Below are 27,165 nucleotides of genomic sequence, written 5' to 3' on the forward strand. Positions count from 1 at the left end.
ATTCTTTAACTGCTTTATTCCATCCTAGTATCCAAAGGGAACAAAACACGGTCAATGATTCACTTCCTTGCTGCAGCTTGAGGTCGCAGTTCCTCTGCTCCATGTGCAAACGGGCAATTTTCAGTGCTTCGAGGACATCCATCAGGGTGGTTTACAAAGAACCAGCAGAGACGAGTCTTAAATGTATCTAATATCATTTTCCTTGCACCTGATATCTGCTTTCTAGTTTGTTTCGCCTTTGTCCAATCTCGAATCTGAACCTGACCATGGATAACTATGTATTGGAGAAAGAATAAAAGTATTTTTGTACATTTTCAACATACATCAATCTATTTTGTGTTCCGGTTGACATGCTGAATATAAGTAAAGTCCTACATTGATAAATCATAGTTCTTTTGCATAAACGTACTGTCTGTTAGATTCAAAAAGAACTAAATATAGCATATTTAGAGGTCTAAGAAACTAAGTGACTAAGACTGAATCATAAACACGGTAAATTCTGCAAATGCTGAAAATTTAAAGCAACAGACACAAAATGCTGGAGGAACTCAGCAGGTGTGGCACCATCTATGGAAAAGAATAAGCAGACGATGTTTCCGACTGTGACCCTCTTCAATCCTGAAGTCCGATTATTATTCATTTCCATAGATGCTGCCTGACCCTCTGGCATTTTGTGTGATTGAATCAACCTCACTATTCAATGGCATCGTCGATGCTGAGCTCCCACTATCAATACCCTGGGAGTCCAGAGACACCACTGGAACTTACAGTAACAGAAAGACAATATCCTACACCATAGACCAAAAATAATTCATGCTTATAAGAGATAGGACCAGAATTAGGCCATTTGGCCTATCAAATCTGCTCTGCCTTCTTTTAGTTATTGATTACTTAGATATGAAAAATGTATGAAACAAAAAACAACAAATACAGGCTGCAGAAGATCTGATTTACGGAAATCCAATGTTACACAAATTCTCCTGGACTCTGCTCTCAGGCATAGTACTCAGATCTCTTCACCAGGGGACAGTGCAGGAGCTACACATAGAGAAAGCCACGGCCTTCTCCAAACTCTTCTTTGCGTAAAGTCAAATGTTACAAACCTTGAGGCACCACTTGTTGGCACACAGTTTAATTGAACTGCCAATAACCTTCTTGCTGATTAACACCATAATACAAATGCAGGCCCCCCCTCCCCCGATGAGCTTTCTCACCACCAGGTCCCATCCGCTGACCCTGCAGGGAGGCCTTCACCTCCACCCCCCAACCCTACCCCTACTTCCTAACCCTTCACCTCCACCTCCCGACCCCACCCCTACTTCTAACCCTTCCCTCCACACCCCAACCCTACCCCTACTTCTAACCCTTCCCTCCACACCCCAACCCTACCCCTACTTCTAACACTTCCCTCCATCTCCAACCCTACCCCTACTTCTAACCCTTCACCTCCACCTCCCAACCCCACCCCTACTTCTAACCCTTCCCTCCACACCCCAACCCTACCCCTACTTCTAACCCTTCACCTCCACCTCCCAACAACCCCTACTTCTGACCCTTCCCTCCACACCCCAACCCTACCCCTACTTCTAACCCTACCCTCCACACCCCAACCCTACCCCTACTTCTAACCCTTCCCTCCACCCAACCCTACCCCTACTTCTAACCCTACCCTCCACCTCCCAACCCTACCCCTACTTCTAACCCTTCACCTCCACCTCCCAACCCTACGCCTACTTCTAACCCTTCACCTCCACCTCCCAACCATACTCCTACTTCTAACCCTTCCCTCCACCCAACCCTACCCCTACTTCTAACCCTTCCCTCCACCTCCCCAACCCTACCTCTACTTCTAACCCTTCACCTCCACCTCCCAACCCTACCCCTACTTCTAACCCTTCACCTCCACCCCCCAACCCTACCCCTACTTCTAACCCTTCCCTCCACACCCCAACCCTACCCCTACTTCTAACCCTTCCCTCCACACCCCAACCCTACCCCTACTTCTAACCCTTCCCTCCACACCCCAACCCTCTACTTCTAACCCTTCACCTCCACCCAACCCGACCCCTACTTCTAACCCTTCCCTCTACACCCCAATCCTACCCCTACTTCTAACCCTTCCCTCCACCTCCCAACCCTACCCCTACTTCTAACCCTTCCCTCCACACCCCAACCCTCTACTTCTAACCCTTCACTTCCACCCCCAACCCGACCCCTACTTCTAACCCTTCCCTCCACACCCCAATCCTACCCCTACTTCTAACCCTTCCCTCCACCTCCCAACCCTACCCCTACTTCTAACCCTTCCCTCCACACCCCAACCCTACCCCTACTTCTAACCCTTCCCTCCACACCCCAACCCTCTACTTCTAACCCTTCACCTCCACCCAACCCGACCCCTACTTCTAACCCTTCCCTCTACACCCCAATCCTACCCCTACTTCTAACCCTTCCCTCCACCTCCCAACCCTACCCCTACTTCTAACCCTTCCCTCCACACCCCAACCCTCTACTTCTAACCCTTCACTTCCACCCCCAACCCGACCCCTACTTCTAACCCTTCCCTCCACACCCCAATCCTACCCCTACTTCTAACCCTTCCCTCCACCTCCCAACCCTACCCCTACTTCTAACCCTTCCCTCCACACCCCAACCCTCTACTTCTAACCCTTCCCTCCACACCCTAACCCTACCCTACTTCTAACCCTTCCCTCCACACCCTAACCCTACCCTACTTCTAACCCTTCCCTCCACCCCCCAACCCCACCCCTACTTCTAACCCTTCCCTCCACACCCCAACCCTACCCCTACATCTAACCCTTCCCCCACCCCCAACCCTACCCCTACTTCTAACCCTTCCCTCCACCTTCCAACCCTACCCTACTTCTAACCCTTCACCTCCACCTCCCAACCCCACCCCTACTTCTAACCCTTCCCTCCACACCCCAACCCTATCCCTACTTCTAACCCTTCCCTCCACCCCCAACCCTACCCCTACTTCTAACCCTTCCCTCCACACCCCAACCCTACCCCTACTTCTAACACTTCCCTCCATCCCCAACACTACCCCTACTTCTAACCCTTCACCTCCACATCCCAACCCCACCCCTACTTTTAACCCTTCCCTCCACACCCCAACCCTACCCCTACTTCTAACCCTTCACCTCCACCTCCCAACCCTACCCCTACTTCTAACCCTTCCCTCCACACCCCAACCCTACCCCTACTTCTAACCCTACCCTCCACACCCCAACCCTACCCCTACTTCTAATCCTTCCCTCCACCCCCCAACCCTACCCCTACTTCTAACCCTACCCTCCACCTCCCAACCCTACCCCTACTTCTAACCCTTCACCTCCACCTCCAACCCTACCCCTACTTCTAACCCTTCCCTCCACACCCCAACCCTACCCCTACTTCTAACCTTTCCCTCCACCCCCCAACCCTACCCCTACTTCTAACCCTTCCCTCCACCTTCCAACCCTACCCTACTTCTAACCCTTCACCTCCACCTCCCAACCCCACCCCTACTTCTAACCCTTCCCTCCACACCCCAACCCTACCCCTACTTCTAACCCTTCCCTCCACCCCAACCCTACCCCTACTTCTAACCCTTCCCTCCACCCCAACCCTACCCCTACTTCTAACCCTTCCCTCCACCTCCCAACCCTACCCCACTTCTAACCCTTCACCTCCACCTCCCAACCCCACCCCTACTTCTAACCCTTCCCTCCACACCCCAACCCTACCCCTACTTCTAACCCTTCCCTTCACCCCCAACCCTACCCCTACTTCTAACCCATTTCCTCCACCCCCCAACCCTACCCCTACTTCTAATCCTACCCTCCACACCCCCAGAAAATTGGTCTGCATACCCCGACTCACAGCACCCATTTCCTGCATTAAACCCCTCTAACATTAAGCATAAGTAATAACTTTACCACCTTTATAAACCTAAACTTCATAACGGATGTAATGATGAGGAAGATCCCAAAGTGTTGTACCTAGATAATGAAGGCATGGGCCAGAACAAAGTGACAGGGTTGTATGACAGTGAATCTCCAGTAATGAGATTTACAAACACAAGAGGTCTGCTCCGGGGTTCGGCTCTGAGGACTCATTTTGGGTCAGAATGCTTTCGTTTGCTTCAATTGCTTGCATGGCTTGTTTTTCCCCCCTTTCTTTTGCATATTGGATGTTGGTCTTTTTACTTTTTTTTTCCCTTTTGGATTCTCTCGGGTTTCTTGCCTTGTGGCTACTTGTAAGCAAACAAATCTCAAGATTGTATAATTTATGCATTCTTTGATAACAAATATACTTTGAATCACCTTCACTCTGCCTGGGCTGCACTCAGACAAAGAACTGCCACAGATCACTTGCTGGTAAAACTGCTGCCACCTACACCAACCTTCCCTAGTCTATTTTTTGCAAAGTACCTGCACCTGCTAAGGTCTGCTGCAGTTAAAGATTTCACCTTACTACTTTTTGGAGCAATTGTTCATTTTTGACTTACAGAAAATTTGGTTTATGTATAGGGAACCCTTATTTAACCTGGCATGCCCATGTAGAGAGTTATTGTTAGTGACTCTGGAGGAAATAGCTTTGATGGAGAGTCAATAAAAAAAAATCAATGGCATCCTTTCATTATGTGAGCAAATATGAGACTTGAACAAGGTTAGGAAGAGAATTAATAAAGCTGCAACCCATACCTTCAAATACCTGACAATTGTTTCTTAAGAGAGTCTTCAAACCACCACACTCATTTTTTAGTCTCTGTAATACGCTGCTGCCTAGAAGATCTGCTACATCCTTCAGCGGCAGGCTTCCTGTGGGAAAACATACAGAGGCAGAAACTGAGAGGAAGCAAGAAATTCTTATCTTTATATGGTGTTAATCATGACTTATGCCATTGCAGTAGGTGAAGTTTTGAAAACAGTCACTGTTATGTCTAAGGAGTCTAGGGGCCTAATTTACAAACAGAAAACTTGCAAAAGTAGCAAAAGAATAACATTACACAATGTATTTGGGGAATTAATATTGACAAAGGCATAAAGATCTGCCCAGTTTTTCTTCAGACAGGGAGATGGAAGTATTTTTCTTCAGTCCTGCATCCAAAAGACAATGTATCCAACAGTGCAGTGCCTCCCTGTATCACAAACGCACACCTCTGGAACAAGGCTCAAAGAACATTCCCACCCCAAAAAAACTGTTAACGGCAACCTGGGAAAGGCAGTTTGTTATTTAGGCCGTGATTAAAACTGGAACTATTTCCCTAAAGGTGAGACAACAATGCCATCAGTTTAATGGTCTGCATTCTACTGTGACTTTCTTTACCAAATATCATGCATTTTGTGAAATTTCTCATGTGCAGCCATTTGCTCTTTGCACTTTTAAAGAGTCAGGAAACCAATCATAATGTGCTACCGATTTAAAAACACTTGTCCTATATGAAGTAATCAATATTTAAAATACTATTTTCAATTAAAAACTTTTTCCATCCGAACTACATCCCACACATAACAGATGACGTTTACAAGACAATATACTGGCCTATCAGAAAGACAGAATTACCAGTTACTACAATGGTTGATGAATGAATTAAAGCAATAAAATGAATTACTGCAATAACCATCATTGGAATCTCTGTTATCCAGAAAATCCAACAGATTCAAAGCAATTATAGAACAGAATAATGCTTAAGAACACAAAGTCCTACCTCCCTTGTTCCAATATGCTGCGCTGTCTTCAACATCACCACTTGTACAGGGGTCCTGATTTGTCTTCAAAAGTGCTTTAGCGACTTGAAGCACAACACGATCGGTGAAATCCCTAGGCAAAGAAGCACAATTCCTAATTTTTTGCACTTTCTCCCTAGGTTGGAAACCAGCCAGCCACTTGCTGGATGCAAATGAATCATCTTCAGCCTTGGTATCTAGTACCACAGAATGCTCGACATTGGAACAATGTGACACATCATGAGTAAATAAAGGAATTGCCTCACTAAAATGATTATCTTCTGTTTTCAAAGGATATCTTTCTCTAATATACAGTGTTCGTTCTTTATCCAATCTTTCTTCATTAAATTCAGGATACATTCTTTGATTACCAATCAAGCAAACCTACAAAAAAAATGCAAATCAGGTAATATTATTGCTTTTCCAACTTGGAAGACACAATGAACAAGCTACTTTTAAGCCAATAAAAATCCAATCAAATTCAGAACAGTAAATTTCTAGTCGAAGAGTATGGGTTGAACCAATTACAAACTATACAAATATTAAGGCAAGAATATATTGCTTTAAACATTTTGCTTGGCATTACAATGAATAAGGCATATATTGATAATCCATTTCTAAAAATCTGTCTTCTGCAGAGCCTTTTGAGCAAGGTTTAGATAAGCTTTGAGGTCCAAAATGTCAGCATAGGCTTTCATATTAGTACTTCATGCTGATTGACTCTATGATCAGTGCACTCTCCCCAGAACGCACACTTTTTGAAAACATGCAAAGTGTGTTAATGGCTTCACAAATATCTTGCTTGGTGTGACTTGTACATTCCAATCTTTTTATTTTACTTCACTGTTGTGCCTTCAACTTTCAAGATCTTGAGCTCCAGAATTATTTTCTTAAGCCTCTTCACTTCTGCCCGTCACTCTTAAAAACTATCCCTCTTGGTCAAGATCTTTACTCATCTTCCCTAAATCTCCTCTTGTTATATTTTGTGAACTGCCTAGGGATGTCCATGTTTCAATAAAGACATTACAGAAATAGAGGTTACTTCTGTTGTAATATGATTCTGCAAAGGCATGCTTAACACTAATAGAACAAAAAATGGAGCATTACTATTGAAGTCTGAAATTTAAGACTTCTGTGAATAATTCCTCTAAAATACACAAAATATTTTACTGTTTTTAAATTACAAACACAAATCCATAACATTTACAAAAAGGGAATAATATTTCTCCGTAAATAATTTAGTCTACCCAATTTTCTTGGTATTCTGTCAGATTACACATCATTTGTAAACAAAATGTTTGTAACAGGAACATTATAAAAGCAGTGCATGGGATCTCAACAGTTAATTACTAAAAGATTTGGACTGAAAATGTCAAATAATAGGAGGAATAGGCCACTTGGCCCCTCAAGCCTGCCCTGCTGTCCAATATGATCTGCCCTAGTCCTTATCATTTCCTCTGTGCCAGTCCAGTTCCAAATAGCTTTCAATTCCCAGGTCTTTCGAGAATGTACTGCATCAATCTCCTCTTCAAATGCCCCCAGTGATCGAGCCCTCACAACCCTCATAAGATTTGTCACCCGCAGCAAGAAACAAATTCCTATGCAGTTCAGTTTTAAATGTCCACCCCCTTATCTTGTAACGATATCCACTCATTTGAGATTCTCTCACTAGTGGAAACACCTCAACATTTATTCATTATACCCCCTTTGAATCACATTTCTGATCATCCTTATTCAGCAGGACTGCAAAGAATAAAGATCTAATATTTTTTAGCCACTGACATGTTTAGACTCTGTCAATATCACCATAAACATATTTGAAAATACAGAGAGAAGGGGGCAAGCCTACAAGTAAATTAAACACAACTATTTAAAATATTGTATTGAAATATTTTTGCAAAGTAATGTCCTTTAAGCTATTCAAAAATATTAATATTCTATTATTGTTTAACAGTGTTTGTTTTTAATCTCACAAATAATGTTAAAATACTGTATTTAACTACTATTCCAAATGTGCAAACAAAATTAATAAGAAACTCCCAGTCTTTATACGGCATTAGTGCAATTTTGAAACATGCATATCAATTTTTTGAGAAATTTTTGAAAACAAGTTCACCGCAATCATTTTGTAAAGTTCATAAAAACTCATTGATAAAACACAAACACAGAAATTACTTAAAGCTCATCCTTACCCGTTTTGTAGATGGAATCCGAAGACAGTCCTCCTCAACTTTAAAACCACAAACAGAACCCACTTCTGTAATGAAATTCAAATACGCTCTATACTGCGTGTTTGTGGTTTCCCTTCGACAGTATTTTCCATAGAAATCATAGAAGCAACACGGCAGAACAAAGTAGCAGCATGAATAGGAGGACCTGCAGCAACAATTAACCAAACTCCTTTGAGCCTTATACTTCTGCAAATGTGTTGAACACATATCGTACGTACTAATTATTACACAAGTGGCAACCAAATGCTGGAACTGTTGGGCAGTTATTTGCAATTAAGTCCTTATCGTTATTAGAGCAAACAGGGATATTACAGCAGAGCAGAACTTTGGGTGTTGAGTCAGTCAATACACGTTCTCGTAATCTGATTCTGTGAACATTTCTTTGCACTAGTAAAAGATTACCGGAGAGTTAGATTAGAACTTTAAAAATAATTCTGATTTTATACACTACTAAAAGCAGTGTTTTTACAGCATAAATTACTGCAAAAATAAATTTATTTATTCATAAAAGAAAACACATTAATAATTTTTTAATAAAAAATACTGTATTCAGGGCTCAAAATGGCTGCCACAAGAGGGCACAGGTTTAAGGTGCTTGGGAGTAGGTACAGAGGAGATGTCAGGGGTAAGTCTTTTACGCAGAGAGTGGTGAGTGTGTGGAATGGGCTGCCGGCGACGGTGATGGAGGCAGATAAGATAGGGTCTTTTAAGAGACTTTTGGATAGGTACATGGAGCTTAGAAAAATAGAGGGCTATAGGGTAACTCTAGTAATTTCTAAGGTAGGGACATGTTCGGCACAACTTTGTGGGCCGAAGGGCCTGTATCGTGCTGTAGGTTTTCTATGTTTCTAAAATGGATAGTTACCTTGCTGCAATAACAGGAATCCATGGTGTAAGCTCATCTGAATGGTTGCCAATTAGCCAATCCACATCAGGAAAAAGGAAATCTTCACTTGGAGTAAAGGTATGTTCCTATTAAAAAAGAAGCAATTTTTTAAAATTTCAATTGTTTTTTCAGCAACCACAATGATCTACTGTATGAATTTTGCATTGTTGTGTGACATTGGAGCTTTGTCTGCTACCATGGTGGAACCTGCTGGTTTTTCAAGATCAGTATCACTCAGTTTTGAGGGCTGCTCCAACCACCGATGCCTAACCGCGAGAAACAGGTGAAGTACAAATTAGTCACAGTGGGCATAAGGCTTGAAAGTTGTTGGAGTTATACTCACTCAGGCAAGTGGAGATTATTTGGTAACATATCCAATTTGTGGGCGTTAAGAAGGCTAAATTTCATCAAGGAGTGCGTTTCCACAAGATGTACAGTTTCTGACCCACCCTTACAGCTACAATATTTAGGTGGCCACTCTGAGTTCCTGATCAATGGTGACTCCCAGGGTATCGATAGTGGACAACTTGGCAATAATAATGTCACTGAAAGTTCAGGTAGTAGATTAAAAATCTCTCATTGGACATGCTAATTACCTGGCACTTTCATCATGCAAATATACTTACCACTCTATCCATCTATGCTGAAATGTTATCTAAGTGTTTCCCATTAAGGCATTGTCAGGTTTGGCTGCTTAGGGGTTGCAAATATATGCAGTCACCTATGTTATATAGACCCTCCACCCCCATTAGCCGAGAATTGGAGGAACAGTTGTGTAGACAGATTATAGAAAAGTATAGAAAACAACATCATTTTCACAGCATTGATTGGAATTCCCTTAATACAAGTAGCTTAGATGGGGCAGGATTTCTTTAGGGTTTCAAAGCGAGGTTCTTGAAACAGTAGGTCGAGAGTCCATCTACGGGAGACAACATACTGGATTAAGATTTGAGAAATGATCCAGTCCAGGTGACAGACCTGATGGTAGGTGAACACCTTGAGAATAGTGACCACAACTCATTAGGGTCTTAAGATAGTTATGAATAAGGATAAAACTGTGTCTTGCAGGAAGGTACTAAGTTAGAACAGGACTACTTGCGATAGGATAAAACAGGAGCTAAGAGGTTGTTGGAGTAGACTGTACAATTGTTATTTCTTTGTAGTTTAACTTTCTTGTGCTTGTTTATATTTTAATATAACTACCTATGAAATATATTTTGATCAGTGTATTTTTTCGTTGCAGTTGTGGGTATTGCGTCATTTGAATAGGGACTATCTGGTTGGTTAACTCTATTAAATCTATAAATGTGTATGGTATTTATTACTGTTAACAAATTGGTATAAGAAAGCTAAATCACGCTGCCTCAGCCTCTTCTGTACCTTCACCTTCTCTCACTCCTACGCTCTGCATTCATTACTCTTCTTCCCTAAACCCTTTGTTCTCTTAGCGCTTAATAAACAACATAAGCAACAAGTTTTATGCCTCATTCTTGACTTCTGAAGAACTTCTGATCAAAAACATCAGCATCCAATAATTTTGCCATAGTCGCAGGATGGTTGTGAAGATATTAAATCTCAGAAGAATCCCAAACAAAGTGGAAATTTTTAGTGCTCAAATTTTAAGAAGAGGCAAGATCCTCTTCATTTTCCAAATCGTCTGAGAAAGTGCCTGGTTCTTGCTTCAATACACCATCTAGTATAAGACTAAGAGTGAAGGAAAACTGTAATACATTGCTATTCTGAAAAAAAAAATCAGAACGGCATTGAAATTAACATTGTGCTCAAATTAAATTTGTACAAGCTGGTGGAGTACCTAAGAAATCTTCTAATTGTAATCTGGTACTTAAAAAAACATTTAGATTGCAATCAGTGAAGAAAATGTTCTCATTTGTAAACCAAAAATACCAATTACAATCCTATAAAGTTCTGATTACATTCCACAAAGTTATGACTACAATCCTGAAATAGAAGTCCAAATGCAATCTTAAAATAAAAACCCATTGCAATCCTAAAACAATATTTCAATTATGACCCAAAGAAGATAAGTTTGATCACAATCCTGTGATATATCGATTGAAATCCAATAATATTTTGACGCAATCAATGATATTTTGATCGCCGTCCAAGTGATAAAAAGTGTTACAAGAGATTGAATTAAGACAATGACCAAAATCATAAATCTTTCTACAGAAAAAGTGAGAGTTTGACCTTCAGTAGTTACATATGAACAGACGACAGGTTTTGAGTTCTTACCTGAATAAAATATTTAAATTTGTTAAGATTATTGAAAAATTCTAGATGAAATATACCATCAATGTTGAGTCTATTAAGACTCAATTATGCATGTGATAAGATGCAGAGAATGCCTGAGGGAAAGGAAAAAACTGGGAATTGTGAGTTAAAGATACAAACAGTGCTCAGTTGGATTGAAAGTGTGAATGACTGAAAAGGTTATCTGAGCAGGTGAAGAAATTTACTGATCAATTGGGAAAGGAGAAATGTAACAAACTACAAAAACAGTATGATAGAGACAGTAAAGTGTACAAAGAGTAAATAACTGAATGAGTGAAAAACAATGTGATAGGTGTGATTGAATCAAAGAGAAGAGTGCGGAGCTAAGAAGCAAACTGAAGCAGTATCAGTAAGCTCAGCAGGGACCATTAGTGATCAATTCTGCCACTGATGCTTCTTCTAGGGAAACAGTTGGAGAGACCTTCGAGACAGCCCTACCATCCAAACTCCAAGGAATTACAGCATGGACATGACACAGACCCAACAGCGGTCTCCAGTGAGGATGACAGTGATGAAAGAATTGAATAGGCAGCTCTGTCACAGCTTGCTCCAATAAAGACCAGAGAGTGAAGTCATGCAGAACTGAAGATGAAACCTATGAAAGGAGACAGATGGTTTTCCATCAAAGAGCCGAAACAGAAAAGATTGATAAATGGTCCAAGAAAGCTCCACATCCTTAAAAAAAATGTAAGTTTGAAGACTTGGGGAGCAACTTCTTCATTTTAACCAACATATACAAACTGCACCCACTGATGGCAACCAAATTTTGACTACCATGTTGCCTTTTCAGCAAATCAGACAGCTGACTTATAGAGTTGATAACAACATGGGAGATAATAAACAAAATGTACAAGATGGTTGTAACGCTATTAAGAGGTAGTTGCAAGAGCAGGCTCCAATATAGAGTGATTGGAGGAAAGTGTAGGTTGCAAGCAAAAAATTTCTGAGGATACTTCTGAGGAACGCTATGGGACAGAGTGGTTAAGTTATTCAGGAGTTCCAGGAATAAATGAATACAATATTGAGGATGCTACATATTGTCCCTTGAAGTCAACTTTTATGGATGGCTTGAAACCAGATATTGCCAAAAGCTGACAAAACTGAATTGGAGTGAAGTTGGTGTTCCATAGAGTGAGCCAGCGGAATGAGATACCGCAATCTGAGTAGGATTATTACAGGCGGGTCAGTAACCTGCTAAACAATAGCCACAGACCATGGGTCAACAGCCACAGCTGTTGGTAAGTCAACAGCCAACACCTATTCGCCATGTGTATCGCAGCAATCTCAGTCTGAGCCACACCTCCGAGGCCAATCCCCTAAACAATGCCACTTTTGTGGTAGGAAAGGACACTGGGCTGGAAGTTGTTGATAGAGGAAGCATGATGGACAACAGGAACAGGAATTTAATGTGGAGCAGAGTTAAGTGCTATATGGGAAAGGAACATATTGTACAGGTAATCAATTTTCATTCTTACCTCAAGGTGTGTCTGTGGACCATACTTGTCCCATATCTTCCGCTTTCTCACATCTATACCTCTACCAGGGTGCTGAAAGGGAAACATGCAATATTTTTATTCAAACATTATTGCTACTATCTTCTTTGCACAGTATTCTTTCCTTTTTTGACAACAAAATCCCAGAAATTGCAGCTACACATTTTAGCAACAAATTTCACAACTCATGCCAGTGATATTAAATCTGATTCTGATTTAAAATTCCGAAAATAGTATTGCATAGAGCAATACTTAGAACTTAAAAGTGGTCATTCACAACAATAATTTTGTCATTGCAGACCTAAAGCAGTTTCAGGGAATTCTTATGTCCAGATAAATTTCAGAAATATGTAATTACAAAATCAGAATACAAGCATTAAGGGATTTCAGCTCCATTATATCTCTTATTTAGTCTCCTCGCCAATACATCATACCACTTCCAATAACATTCCAAAGCTCTGACTTATAACTTGTTCTCTCACAAATCTGAGGCACTACTGATCTTCTGCCATACACTTACAATTTCAGAAAATTCTGTAGCTTTCTAGCTCTACAGAATAATTGTAAAAGCTGTTAAACTTTATAGTGCTTCTTGAAGTTCACTCTATATTTTCCAGTCAGAAGTATGTGTGGATAAATTGGCCCAGTGGGTTACAATTTTTTTTTACAAAAAGCAGTAAAATCAGCCTAGTATTTCTCAATTGAAAGAAGGCTGCATATACAGGATGGCTTGACTCAAAGATACATACCGAATGTGAATAAATTTACACAACAGAAGTTTTATGCACACTGGGACCCAAAGTTACTAATCCCAGTGTTTTATAAGAATATTTTAAAAATCATTTTTGTTTATCAAGATACACATTTTACTGTTCTATCAATGAATTATTTTTAAATGTACACAGCAAAAACAAGAGCTGTGACTTATCCAGCAGTTTTTCCAGCTGTCATGAGATTCTTACAGGATGAAATTTACAAATACAAGGCAATGCTGTTCCAAACCTTTACCACCGAGGGTCAAACCAGCTTGGGAATGCAAATTAACAAACGGCAGATCTAAGTGAAAATTCAATTAAAAATCACTACTAAGAAGAACCTCCAGGAGGCCCACAACCTTGTCATGGTTTGGAGGCTTGCGTGCCTCAATGATCCAGACAGCTATGTTGGCTGGAGTCAGGGCTTTATGCTTTGGCTCTTGGCAGGGTCACCCATGCCAAACAGGTCAAAGGGTAGAGGCCAGACTAAGACTGTTCCACTAGTCCTCCAGGTTCAGGGGTTCAACTCAGGGCTAACAATCCTGTCTGGTTAAAAAAAAACTGTTACGTAAACAGGAATAAAGATTCCTTCTACATCTGAGTGTGATAGTATTCCTGAGTCTCCACCCAGAACTTGCATGACCGACAGTAGTGAAAACCAAGAGGAAGCTACTACCACGATGAAGGAATCCTTGAACATCGCCAGAGATGGAAGACCTTCATGTTTGCCCTAAATGCCCATAACGTGCAGTAAGTAAGTACTGAGAGGAAATTCAGGCAATGCAATCCATATAGGAAACTTGTCCTGTTGAACTTAATCATACAGTGAGATAGGTGACAGAATACTATTTTCACATGTGACAGATTTTCACTATGCTTCCAATTTGTAAATAATGAACAGCAAGCATTGTTAGCCTTGTCACCTCATTTTACAGTAAAATGCAATCCATTAAATTCAGTTTCCCCTGGTGTAGCTTGTTCCTCAATTTAGCAAATCAATTGAAGAACGAGTATTAGTATGTGTGCATAAACTTCTCAATAGACTACAAGATTAGTGACTTAACCCCAACACTAAAATTTCCTTAATTGACAAAAGTAAAAATAATTTATTCTAAAATTATGTTTGCCCTAATTATATGCACGGAACTTCAGGAACTATAGTAATAATAGGAGGCTCTATTGTGTGTCTTATACAGCAAGATATCTTTAAATAATTTTCTGATACAGATATCAAATATTATTGGTTCAAATTCATTTACCCCTTCATTAGTCAAAATATGGACCAGTAATCCATTTCCACATCCCAAATCTATAAAGGACTGTTTGTCAGTCCGGCCTTTCTTAGCACGCTCATCTTCCCAAAGAATCTGAAATACAAGTTAACACCATTTCACTTTTTGGAGGGAAGTGAACTATATTTTAGTGAAAATAAATCAAAATACTAATGTAACATTTTATGCTGCTATCATATTACATATGGCAGTAGAGAATGTCTTATCATCACCAACACAGAAAAATCAATCAAATAAAGTTCAGGATCACTAAATTGTACAACTGGAGAGAGAAACCTATTCATCTCTCAAGCCCATTTTTACACCGTATCAGATCATGGCTCACATGTACCTCACCTACTTAATCATCATTACTCCAAATCATTGGAAGTCTGTAAAAACGTAAAAACTATGACTCAAGTCTTGAAAATTTCCATCTACTCAGCACTCACAACCTTGAGCAAGTGTTCTTTTTGGACAAAAATATTTCTTCCAAATCTCTAAATGCAACAGCTGAATTTTAACTATGTTCCTTTTGTTCTGGGCTTCCCATTAGATATACAAACCCTCTGGACTCATATTATTGAACTTATTATTTTAAACTTTCAATATTCATCAGATCATTTCTCAACCATTGAAACATACTGCAAAATAAGTATCAGTTAATGGAATTTGAACAACAAATAATTTGCTGGAAGAACTCAGCAGGTTGAACAGCAAACAAGAAAAAAATCTGCAGATGCTGGAAATCCGAGCAACACACCCAAAATGCTGGAGGAACTCATCAGGCCATGCAGCATCTATGGAAAAAAGTACAGTCGACGTTTCGAGCTGAAACCCTTCGGCAGGACTGGAGAACGAAAGCTGGGGAGTAGATTTAATAGGTGGGGGCAGGAGAGAGGGAACCACCAGGTGATAGGTGAAACCTAGAGGGGGAGGGATGAAGTAAAGTGCTGGGAAGTTGATTGGTGAAAGAGACAGAAGACCATGGAAGGAAGAAAAAGGGGGGGGGGAGGAGCACCAGAAGGAGGCGGTGGGCGGGCATGGAGATAAGGTGAGGGAGGGAAAAGGGGATGGAGAATGGTGAAAGACAAGGTGGTGGGGGAGGGTTGGTTGGGGGCATTACCAGAAGCGCGAGAAATCGATGTTCATGCCATCAGGTTGGAGGCTAACCAAATGGAATATAAGGTGTTGTTCCTCCAACCTAAATGTGGAACAGCATCTGTGTGAGGAAAGGAACTGTCAACATTTTGGATCAAAGCATCAGTACAAATGTAGGATTTCATCCAATCTATTGATTTCTTCCAGCAGTTTGTTTGTCGCTCAAGGTCCCAGCATCTGCAGTCTTTTGCATCTCTACGGAAACTGACCGCAAAATTTAGCCGTTCAGATATTTTGCAGTTTATTTCTTCTATCGCATTTATTTCTTTCGTATGTCAAGGCGCTCAAAAGTGAACACACGGTGTATGATGTAGATCTGAACAAGGCTAGATATGACTGAAATATAGTAACTGTTCTTCCATAAGTTCATGTCTGACCTGACAGAGTATCAATGATGCTCTTTGGAAGGGCACAACCCTCCTCCTCCATTGCGATCACACCTCAAGGAGGAGTAACATTAAAGACCCTCCCCATTTGGGATATGGCCTCTTTGTGTTACTACCATCAGAGAGGAGCCTCAAGACCCACACTCAACGTTTAAAGAGCAGTTTCTTCCCCTCTGCTATCAGTTTGCTTGAATGGTCCATGAACCAGTGATAACAAACCTGATTTGAAGTGTGAAATTATTTTAATCTCTGGTGAGTCATAGGAAAATAATACAGTCAGATAAAGTACGGATGTTACATTATTTCACTTTTAATGGTGTCACAGGAAACTAAAATCAAGTCTGAGCTAAATACATTTCCCAAGGGCAAGATGAGTTAAAAGTAAACAGAAAAATGTGTATTTGCTGACAGAAGACCATAAGATATAGGAGCAGAATTAGGCCATTCTGCCTATCGGGTCTGTTCTGCTATTCAGTCATGGTTGATATATTTATTTATTGAGATGCAGTGAGGAACAGGCCCTTCTGGCCCTTCGAGCCACACTGCCCAGCAATCCCGGATTTAACTCCAGCCTCATCATGGGACAATTTACAGTGACCAATTAACCTACCAACCAGTACATCTTTCATCCCTCTCAACCTCATTCTCCTGCCTTATCCCTGTAACCTTTGATACCCAACTAATCAAGAACCTATCACTTCTGCTTTAAACATCTCCAATGATCTAACCTCCAGAGCCATCTGTGGCAATGAATTCCACAGATTCTCTATCCTCTGGCTGAAGAAATTCCTCCTCATCCCTGTTCTGAATGGACGTCCCTCAATTCTGAAGCTTAACACAGCGCAGGAACCACACCTCCATTCATCCAAATAGGGAGGAATGACTGTGGCACCAACTATTAAGAGATTTAAATTTTTGAATTAAGTTCAATAATATTTTATTTTAATTAACTAATTTTTAACAGTTTCATGAAAATATCTCTGCAATTACACCTACTTGCTTAACACTTAACACTCTTCTATCCTTCAAAAGTTATCCTTATAGTAGGCTTTCCTTATACTTTGTATCAGTTTCATATGAAGACTTTCTGAGATTAAGCACAGGATTTTCTATCTGACTCCTAATCCTGACAAGCACCAATCCCTAGCACACACTAAGGTATACATTATTACTATCATTGATCACAATCCCCTCCAAGACCAAGATATCCAAGTTTATGAAATGCAAAATATTACCTTACCAATAAGTATGCTGCAATGGCAACATCTTCATAGACATATTTTTCAGGATTTGTAACTTCAGGCCAGATCTAATTAAAATTGAAACAAAAATATGTTAGGCGGGTGCCAATACAAAGCAATTTTTAAACACTTGATAGATAGGAGTACACAGAATGGACTTATGATGTGCTTGATGTTGTGTCAATTCTTCAACTAAGCCCAAATTGCCATGCAAAACTCCTTAATATAAGCCAAAACAGAAAATTACCCCTGACGATGAGTTTAAAAGACTCTTGATTGAACAGACCATTCTCCAGAATCTCCGAGGAGAGTGATTGCCAGGAAATTAGGCTTTGTGCAACATTGACTTTGGTTCACTGCCATTAACTCTATTGATGCATGAAAATCTGTGATCTGCTGTCAGCTGAAGCCACACATTTGCCCTACTCTGCTTTAATGCCAATGATATATCTTAATAATTGCTTTGAAAAAGTACTACAGTAATACAGCCTCTTGCTTCTTCTCTCTTATGAAAATGAACATTGATAATCATAACATTTTGTACTCTTATGTGCTACAAGAAGAGTTCAGAAATATAAATCTTCTCAGAGCAACTTTCAGTGTCATTTCAATTGAGCTATGTTCAGGAGGAGCCTCTATCTCTATTAGACAGAATAGAGATTTCCAGAATGGAAGACTTCTTTATGTTGGTCTACAAATTTGATGACATGTAAGTACATGCAGTAAGAGGGCTTATCAACTGGCTCAGCTTGATTCAGGAAAAAAATACATATGTCTATATCACAAAGAGCTTCAAATCACAACAAGCAAAGTCTTTGGAGGGTTCATTCCTGAAGATATTTGTGTTTGCTTTTTTAAAATTTATAGTTCTAGATTTGGTATAGTTTATATAGAGCATCTTCTTAAAGTGTATATGGTGAATTTCAGTTAATTGGGCCATCGGTTAATAAGGGCAGCCACTTATTTGTAACAACTCCTAACAAAAAACTAATCAAGAACATAGCCAGGATTCCCATTGTTTATTTGGGGCATTATGTCATTTAATTGGGGCAGGATTCTGTTGCCGAACAGCATCTAACTAGCATCAGATGCATACCCTTGTGTGGCTGTTAAGGCACACCACCATGCCTAGAGGAACAGGTTTTAAATTGTGTCAATTGCATGCACTTGTGTTCTAAATTTCTGTCACTGATCGATGATGAGAAATAGGCAGTAAGACAATTCAGAACTGTTGCGCTCACTGCAGTTTCAAGCATTCAGGCTTGGAAATGCCAGAAAAGCTAGGAGTGAAAATGAAAGAATTTCACTACTTAGGAACTACAAAGAATTTGAAGGTCTTCACAATCATCTTGAGTGTTATAATGAAAATGAAGATCTGGGTGATGCAATTGTCAAAAATTGTATGAAGGCAGTCCATTCATGGTGCCTGCACTGACTTTGTTCATTTACAACCAATCAAAAGAACACAGCAGCCTGGATCTGTTGATAACTATTAGGCATTAACACGGTTTCATAGTACTGTAGCAGTATTGACAGAGGTCTAATTTGATCTGTATTTCATTTAAATACATATTCTGTTACTCAGTTAACCATGTTTGTCTTTTTTTTATACCTTTTTACCCACTGCTAATAAGGCCAAAATATACTTGTCTTGATGTACCCCAATTAACCGGAATCCACTGTACTGCATTTCTCATTGAATGAAGTGACAAATGACAATACCCCACAAAATTAATTCAGGTAAACGCACACCAAGGTTATCATTATTTTAATTTTTTCCTCAGATTCGTACCTTGACTATTTCTTTGTATTTTGCTTTCAAATTATGGTAATATTCACTATATTTTTCCACAGAAATGAGAGAAAGTGTGTTCTTAAAATAACTCTTCTTGCTCTCTGTAGACCATCTCACAATCTTTGTAAGCAAAACATCTGTAAGCCATGTTGTTTTAGGATACAAAATCCCATCTGCATCCCATTCTTCAGGGTACAATATGGAAACGGAAACAGACCTTTAACACGGGGTTTAAAAAGAACTGTTAAGCATTACATAAACACTAAAAATAACAGTTTTAAAACAGAAACAATCCAAAAAATCTACAGATGCTTACTGAAACATAGAAAATAGGTGCAGGAGTAGACCATTCAGCCCTTCGAGCCTGCACCGCCATTTATTATGATCATGGCTGATCATCCAACTCAGAACCCCGCCCCAGCCTTCCCTCCACACCCCCTGATCCCCGTAGCCACAAGGGCCATATCTAACTCCCTCTTAAATATAGCCAATGAACTGGCCTCAACTGTTTCCCAGAATTCCACAGATTCACCACTCTCTGTGTGAAGAAGTTTTTCCTAATCTCGGTCCTAAAAGGCTTCCCCTTTATCCTCAAACTGTGACCCCTTGTTCTGGACTTCCCCAACATTGGGAAAAATCTTCCTGCATCTAGCCTGTCCAATCCCTTTAGGATTTTATACGTTTCAATCAGATCCCCCCTCAATCTTCTAAATTCCGAGTACAAGCCCAGTTCATCCAGTCTTTCTTCATCTGAAAGTCCTGCCATCCCAGGAATCAATCTGGTGAACCTTCTTTGTACTCCCTCTATGGCAAGGATGTCTTTCCTCAGATTAGGGGACCAAAACTGCACACAATACTCCAGGTGTGGTCTCACCAAGGCCTTGTACAACTGCAGTAGTACCTCCCTGCTCCTGTACTCGAATCCTCTCGCTATAAATGCCAGCATACCATTCGCCTTTTTCACCGCCTGCTGTACCTGCATGCCCACTTTCAATGACTGGTGTATAATGACACCCAGGTCTCGTTGCACCTCCCCTTTTCCTAATCGGCCACCATTCAGATAATAATCATAATAATAATAATGTGTCTAGATACAGTGAAAGTGGTGGAGAATAGATAGGGCAAAGGAAATATCTCTAGTAGGCTAAAGGCAGGGCTGCTGCGAGGATAGGTTAATGGAAGCAGCTGGAGGGCATGTAAAATTGTGATGTACTACATTGAAAACCTACAGAACAATACCGGCCCTTCTGCCCACAAAGTTGTGCTGAACATGTCCCTACCTTAGAAATTTCTAGGCTTACCTATAACCCTGTATTTTACTAAGCTTCCTATACCTATCTAAATGTCTCCTAAAAGACCCTATCGTATCTGCCTCCACCACCATTGCCGGCAGCCCATTCCACAGACTCACCACTCTCTGAGTAAAAAACTTACCCCTGACATCTCCTCTGTACCTACTCCCCAGCACCTTAAACCTGTGTCCTCTTGTGGCAGCCATTTCAGCCCTGGGAAAAAGCCTCTGACTATCCACATGATCAACGCCTCTCATCATCTTATACACCTCTATCAGGTCACCTCTCATCCTCTGTCGCTCCAAGGAGAAAAGGCCAAGTTCACTCAACCTATTCTCATAAGGCATGCTCCCCAATCCAGGCAACATCCTTTAAATCTCCTCTGCACCTACAACTAGCATGTTAATGGAAGGGGAAAAAAACTGAATCGTTATCACAGAAGAGCAATTTACAGCAGTGTGGAGAATTGGTGAGATCTTGGGGTGCATGTCCATAGTACACTCAAAGCTACTACGCAGGTTGACAGTGTCGCTAAGAAGGCGTATGATGTGTTGGCCTTTGTCAACTGTGGGACTGAGTTCAAGAGCTGTGAGGTAATGTTACAGCTATACAAGACCTTAGCTAGACCCCACTTGTAGTGCTGTGTTCAGTTCTGGTCACCTCATTACAGGAAGGATGTGGATGCTATTGAAAGGGTGCAGAGGAGATTTACAAGGACGCTGCCTGGATTGGAGAGTATGCCTTATGAGAATAGATTGAGCGAACTTGGCCTTTTCTTTTTGGAGCGACAGAGAATGACAGGTGACCAGATAAAGGTGTATAAGATGATGAGAGGCATTGATCGTGTGCCTAGCCAGAGGCTTTTTCCCAGGGTTGAGATGGCTAGCATAAGGGGGCATAGTTTTAAGGTGCTTGGAAATAGGTACAAGGGGGATGTCACAGGCAAGTTTTTTTTAACAGAGAGTGGTGGGTGAGTGGGGGTGGATACAATAGGGTCTTTTAAGAGCCTCTTAGATAGGTACATGGAGCTTAGAAAAATAGAGGGCTACGTGGTAGGGAAATTCTAGGCAGCTTCTAGAGTAGATTACATGGTCGGCACAGCATTGTGGGCTGAAAGGCCTGTAATGTGCTGTAGATTTTCTATGTTCTAAATGGCCATCGCTCCTACACTGTTACACAGATATCAAACGTGCACCAAAAATTTCCACCAGGATTGCTTGTCTCCCCTAAGTTGCTGATTAAATCTAAGTGTTTTTATCAATCTACCACTGGGATTACAGAAGATTGGTAACCCTCCTAGAAGCCTATCCTTCTCTAACAACTATCATACAGTGTACAGTTGCAAGAAAAAGTTGCTGAACCCTTTGGAATTACTTGGTTTTTTTTGCATTAATCAATCATAAAATGTGGTCTGATTTTCATCGAAGTCACAATAATGGAAAAACAAATCTGCCTAAAAAATAACACACAATTGTACTTCTCGTCAACACCGAGTACACCATTTAAACAACTACAGTCTTTGTTCAAAAAAGTATGCAAACCTCTGGGGTAACGCCATCCACAAACACAATTTGGAGTCAGGTGTTCCAATCAAAGAGATGAGATTGGAGGTGTGGGTTGCAGAGGTGTCCTGCCCTATAAAAAAGTCAGGTTACTGACTGAGCCTGTTCTTTAAGAAACATCTGCTTATGTGCATCATACCTCAATCAAAACAACTTTCAGGGGTCCTTAGAAGAATTGTAGAGACATATGAAACTGGAAAAGGCTATAACAGCATTTCTAAGGAACTGAGTGTTCGGACAAATGGAAGAAACTCAATACTGTTGCTGCTCTCCCTAGGAGTGGGTGCCCTGCAAAGATCACACCAAGGGCACAAGGTGAAAAAGAACCCAAGGGTAACAGCAAAAGACACGCTGAAATCTTTAGAACTTACTAAATTGTCTGTTCATGTGTCCACCATAAGAAAAACACTGAACAAGAATGGCGTTCATAGGAGGAGACCACAGAGGAAACCATTGCTCTCCAAAAATAAAAATATTATGCATATCTCAAGTTTGCCTTGGATGTTCCACAATGCTTCTGGGACAGATGAGACAAAAATTTAACTTTTTGGCAGAACTGCACACCAGTATGTTTGGAAGAAAAAGGGCAATGCATACCAACATCAAAACTTCAATGGCCAAGTCAGAATCCAGACCTTAACCCAAATGAGATGCTGTGGCATGATCTGAAGAGGGCTGTTCATGCAAGGTATCCCAGAAATACTGATAAACCAAAACAGTTTTGTCTGGAGGAACGGTCTAAAATTCCTCCTCACCATTGTGCAAGTCTGATCAGCAGTTACAGAAAACGTTTGGTGGAAGCTATTGCTGCTAAAGGAGGCTCTACCAGTTATTAAATTCAAGAGTTCACATATATTTTCCACCCTGGACTGTGAATGATTAAACAACGTGTTCAATATAAGAAATGCAAAGTACAATTGTTTGTGTGTTATTAGTATAGGCAGATGGTGTTTGTCTATCATTGTGACTTAGATGAAGATCACACATTTTATGAGTAATTAATGCAGAAATCTAGGTAATTGCAAAGGTTTCACAAACATTTTCTTAAATATTAAAATGTTTGGTTATGAACTAAAGCTGTATGGTACGTAGCCTTTCAAGGTGAAGTACAAAATGCAATACGAGCAGAACATGCGTAGGTCACACCAACCAACAAAGCTCAAGCCTAGGATACTCAAAATTAAACCATTAGCATATTCAGTTAACTTATTTAAAATATTTGAATGGTGTTGGTTGTAGTAACTAAAAAACAAGAATGAAGACCCAACTGTAGATACTAGATTCTGGAGTAACAAACAATCTGCTGGAGGAACTCAGTAGGTCAAGCAGTATCTGTTGGGGGGGGGGAAGAGGGTGAGTATATTGCAGAGGAATTGTTAAATTGCCGACATTTCGGGTTGAAACTATACATCAAGCCTGAGAGGGAGATGATCAATATAAAAAAAGGAGTGGTAAGACAATGAAGTATGAGAGAATTGGTGGACTTAGAAGGGGTGAAAGATGACAGACATGTTGAACCAGGCAGGAAAGGTAGGGTGGATTTGGGAGACAACGGCAGCTGGACGATGTTGGAGGCAAAGAGGGAGATAATGATGAGAGGAAGGTGGAGTGAGGTGGGACAAGCAGAGGGTGAAGACTGGACAGAGATACTGGAGTAAGAAGCAGGAACACAACTTGTTAGCAGTGCAGAAATCTGATAAGTAAAGGAGTGGGGCCTATGGGTGAACTGTGAGTATCTGGAACCAGGATGGTTGATGATGGGGGAGCTGGCCACTGCAGGCAGAGCACACACACCTAGTCTGCACTTGGTCATGTTGATGTGGAGGGGCACTGAATGCAGTAGATGAAGTTGAAGGAGATGCACGTGAATGTTTACCTCATCTGAAAGGGTTGCTTAGGTAACTGGGTGGTAGTGAGCAGAAAGGTGTAAGAACAAGTGTTACCCATGGTAGCTCTTTGTTTTTCCCTCAGCTCAAACAAAAAGGCACAACACAGTTGTCGAGAATTAAGACAAAATTAAATGACTACCTGCGGAGGCCCAAGAGAATGCAGATGCTAGAATCTGGAAGGAAAATTTGCTGGAGAAACTCAACAGACATTTTTGTTACTGAAGAAACACTACTACCAAGGATATCTATTTTCAATAAAATGGTATTTTTAGCCTTTGACTTCCCTTTTTCTGCAGTTCTGCTGTCTGGCTGAGAACTCACCATGATGATTCATCTCCTTTAACTTGCTGAAGTTTAAATCTGTATATATTGCTCTTCCTGAAGGTACAACTTTTTGCAATCTGCCCATCTACTGGTATAAATGTTGCTGTGTTGTTTAGGAAATCTGCAGTTGAGAAAAACATACTAAAAAATGGTTCAAGAACAAAAATGTATGAATATTAAATCACTTCAAAAACTGTTTTTTTTAGGTGGTGCATTCAGTTAGAAACCTTTTTGGTTCGAAGCATTACTTTATATCCAGTTCGTTTGTTCGTTAAGGGCCACATTGTATGATGTGGGCGATCATGGTCTTTCCGTAACCATGATTATTCTTGGCAAATTTTTCTACAGAAGTGGTTTGCCATTACGTTCTTCTGGGCAGCAACTTTACAAGACGGGAGACCCCAGCCATCATCAATACTCTTCAGCGATTGTCAGCCTGGCTTCACTGGTTGCAAAACTAGGACTTGTGATAGGCGTCAGCTGCTCATACGACCATCTACCACCTGCTCCCATAGCTTTGCACGACCCTGATTGGGTGGCAGTGGGCTAAGCAGGTGCTACACCTTGCCCAAGGGTGACCTGTCGGCCAGCAGAGGGAAGGAGCACCTTATATCTCCTTTGGTAGAGATGTATCTCCACCTTGCCACCCAATTCTATTAAGTATTCTTCTATAAAATAACTGGAGCCATTTCTGCCCAGTGAACCTCAAGCCATTTAAAAATGAATGTTGTTTAAAAAAACTTAGACTATACTAACTGATGTTAATAATAAAACAAAATGTTCTGAGTTTGGGATCAAAATACATTGCCTGAGTAATGGATAGAGCAAAAGGTTGCATCAATTCCCCACCATTTCTGTTGGAAAATTCACATGAACAGTCTGCTCCTGACCAGACATATCAGGGATAAATTTTCCATTGATTTCAATACGAAGGTATGGTGCCAAAGAGTGTATACGCACTAAAAGGTTCAGTCTGCTGTGGTCCACAAATTCCCTGTGGAGGTACCACTCATGTCCAATTTGGAAACGATAGCTCAACAACTGTCTGTTGCTGGGGATAATGAAATGGAACACACTGGGGCTATCTTCCAGCTGAACACTATGATAATAAATGAACCTTTGATTCTGAGGTAATGACAGCATAGTTCTCTTTCGGAACAGCTTAGTTACAGATTACTTACAAGACAAAAGACTCGAAGGGCATGAGGATTGTCTAGGAAAAGATCCAATTTTGTCTAGGTGGCAGTGCAAAAGATCAATTGCAATTATTGAAACGGCAGGGCAGCCACAACTTGATTGGCCTATTACTTCCCTTATTCTCATGTTGCCTTAGTTAAGTTTAGGTGGGATGAATATATCTGCAAGTCTAAGATGTCAAACATAACTGCATCATCATCACATTATGCAAGCATTATTTCAGCACCCTGCAATTTAAAGGAGTAAACAAAATTTATTCTGAAGTAGAAAGGGATTCTAATGGGACAGACACCCCAGGGGATAAATTACTAGTGAACCAGGTAATCAGGACAGCACAGCAGCCTTAGTGGTTAGCACAATGCTTTACAGTACCAACAGCTCAGGTTCAATTCCTGCCGCTTTCTCCAAGGAGTTTATACCTTCTCTCTGTGACCATGCAGGTTTCCTCTGGGTGCTCGTTTCCTCCCATACACCAAGGGACTGGTTGGTTCGTCATTGCAAATTATCCTGCGATTGGGCTGGGGTTAAATTGGGTGTTGCTAGGCACCGCAGCCCAAAGGGCTGGAAAAGCCTCTTTCACAAACAAGAAATCTGTAGATGCTGGAATTCCAGAGCAACACACACAAAATGCTGGAGCAACTCAGCAGCCCAGGCAGCATCTATGGAAATGAATAAACAGTCGAAGTTCCACACTGCATCTCAATAAATAACCCAAGATGATGGTGGGCAAGACAGGCAATCTCTGGAATGAACTGAGAGTTTTACCTCATTCTGATTTTCCTTATGTGCTTATGTATAGAAACCATACAAGTTTGTGAAAATTTTATTTTTAAGATAACATGGATGAAAAGGGCCAGCTTGGATCGAGCTCGTTTACTCATTCAACCCAGAGGCTACCTGCAGTTTGACTGCTTGCTGATCCTGGTTACATGTTGACGGCTCAGAAAAAGAACCAACTGGTCACCAGCCTCAGTCCAAGACTTTCGTGGAGGTCTCCACGAGTCAGATGAGATGCGATACTACCTATCTGATGGACATTTAAGACTGGAGACCAATCTGATCAGTCTCCCAGGAAGGGTGGACGGAAGAATTAGCACAACTTCATTCTGAATTGCGCCCACAAGGGTAACTGCGAATCAATGGGGAGGGGGGAATTCAGAGAGGAGCCTGTTCGCTCTCCCTAGCCCAGTCCACTCTACCTTGGAGAACTATCTCACTGCCAGTTGCCACCCCGCCTTTGGGAATGACAGTCCGCAACAGCACCTTGATCCGCCCGACGCCGCGGGGTACAAGCTCGTCCAGCTCCGGGGCCACCCCAGCGCTCAACCCCGGCAGCAGCTCAGCCACCACCGGCCCCAGCCCCACAACCGCGCCGCCGCTAGAGCAGGAAACCTCCCGTTCGGCTTCCAGCCGACAACCGCTCAGCCGGCGGTTCGCAACCTGCGGCTTCAGTGTCCACACATCGACCGCGGTCCAGAAGCCAGCCGGGACCGAGGCAACGACTGAACCTAGCGACAGGCAACGCTCCATCATCGGCGCCACACGAATTACGTACTTCCGCCCGCGCAGCCATGTGACATTGAGAAGAAACGCTAATTGGTGGTTACTCTGAGTTTACGGCACGCTGCGGGACGGAAGATATTGGGCTATTACGA

The 27,165-nt window shown here is 41.3% G+C and overlaps 1 protein-coding gene across 2 annotated transcripts; it reads right to left on the reverse strand.

Annotated features, from left to right (window-relative positions):
• On the reverse strand, nt 1-27,056 carry trmt44 (tRNA methyltransferase 44 homolog). Of its 2 annotated transcripts, XM_063045009.1 has the most exons (11): nt 26,710-27,056; nt 24,311-24,434; nt 19,244-19,463; nt 17,451-17,519; nt 14,652-14,759; nt 12,620-12,691; nt 8,832-8,938; nt 7,928-8,111; nt 5,717-6,119; nt 4,710-4,826; nt 1-274 (listed from the first exon to the last, which is right to left on the reverse strand). In XM_063045009.1, the coding sequence occupies exons 1-11, from the start codon at nt 27,041-27,043 to the stop codon at nt 60-62; spliced, it is 1,953 nt and encodes a 650-aa protein (XP_062901079.1). In that variant the 5' UTR covers nt 27,044-27,056; the 3' UTR covers nt 1-59. The 2 variants fall into 2 exon arrangements, with proteins under 2 accessions (XP_062901079.1, XP_062901081.1); XM_063045011.1 differs by lacking the exon at nt 14,652-14,759.
• Between the last annotated feature and the right edge of the window lie 109 nt (nt 27,057-27,165).

The sequence above is a fragment of the Mobula hypostoma genome, chromosome 4, assembly GCF_963921235.1.
Source record: "Mobula hypostoma chromosome 4, sMobHyp1.1, whole genome shotgun sequence".
Lineage (NCBI taxonomy): Eukaryota > Metazoa > Chordata > Chondrichthyes > Myliobatiformes > Myliobatidae > Mobula > Mobula hypostoma.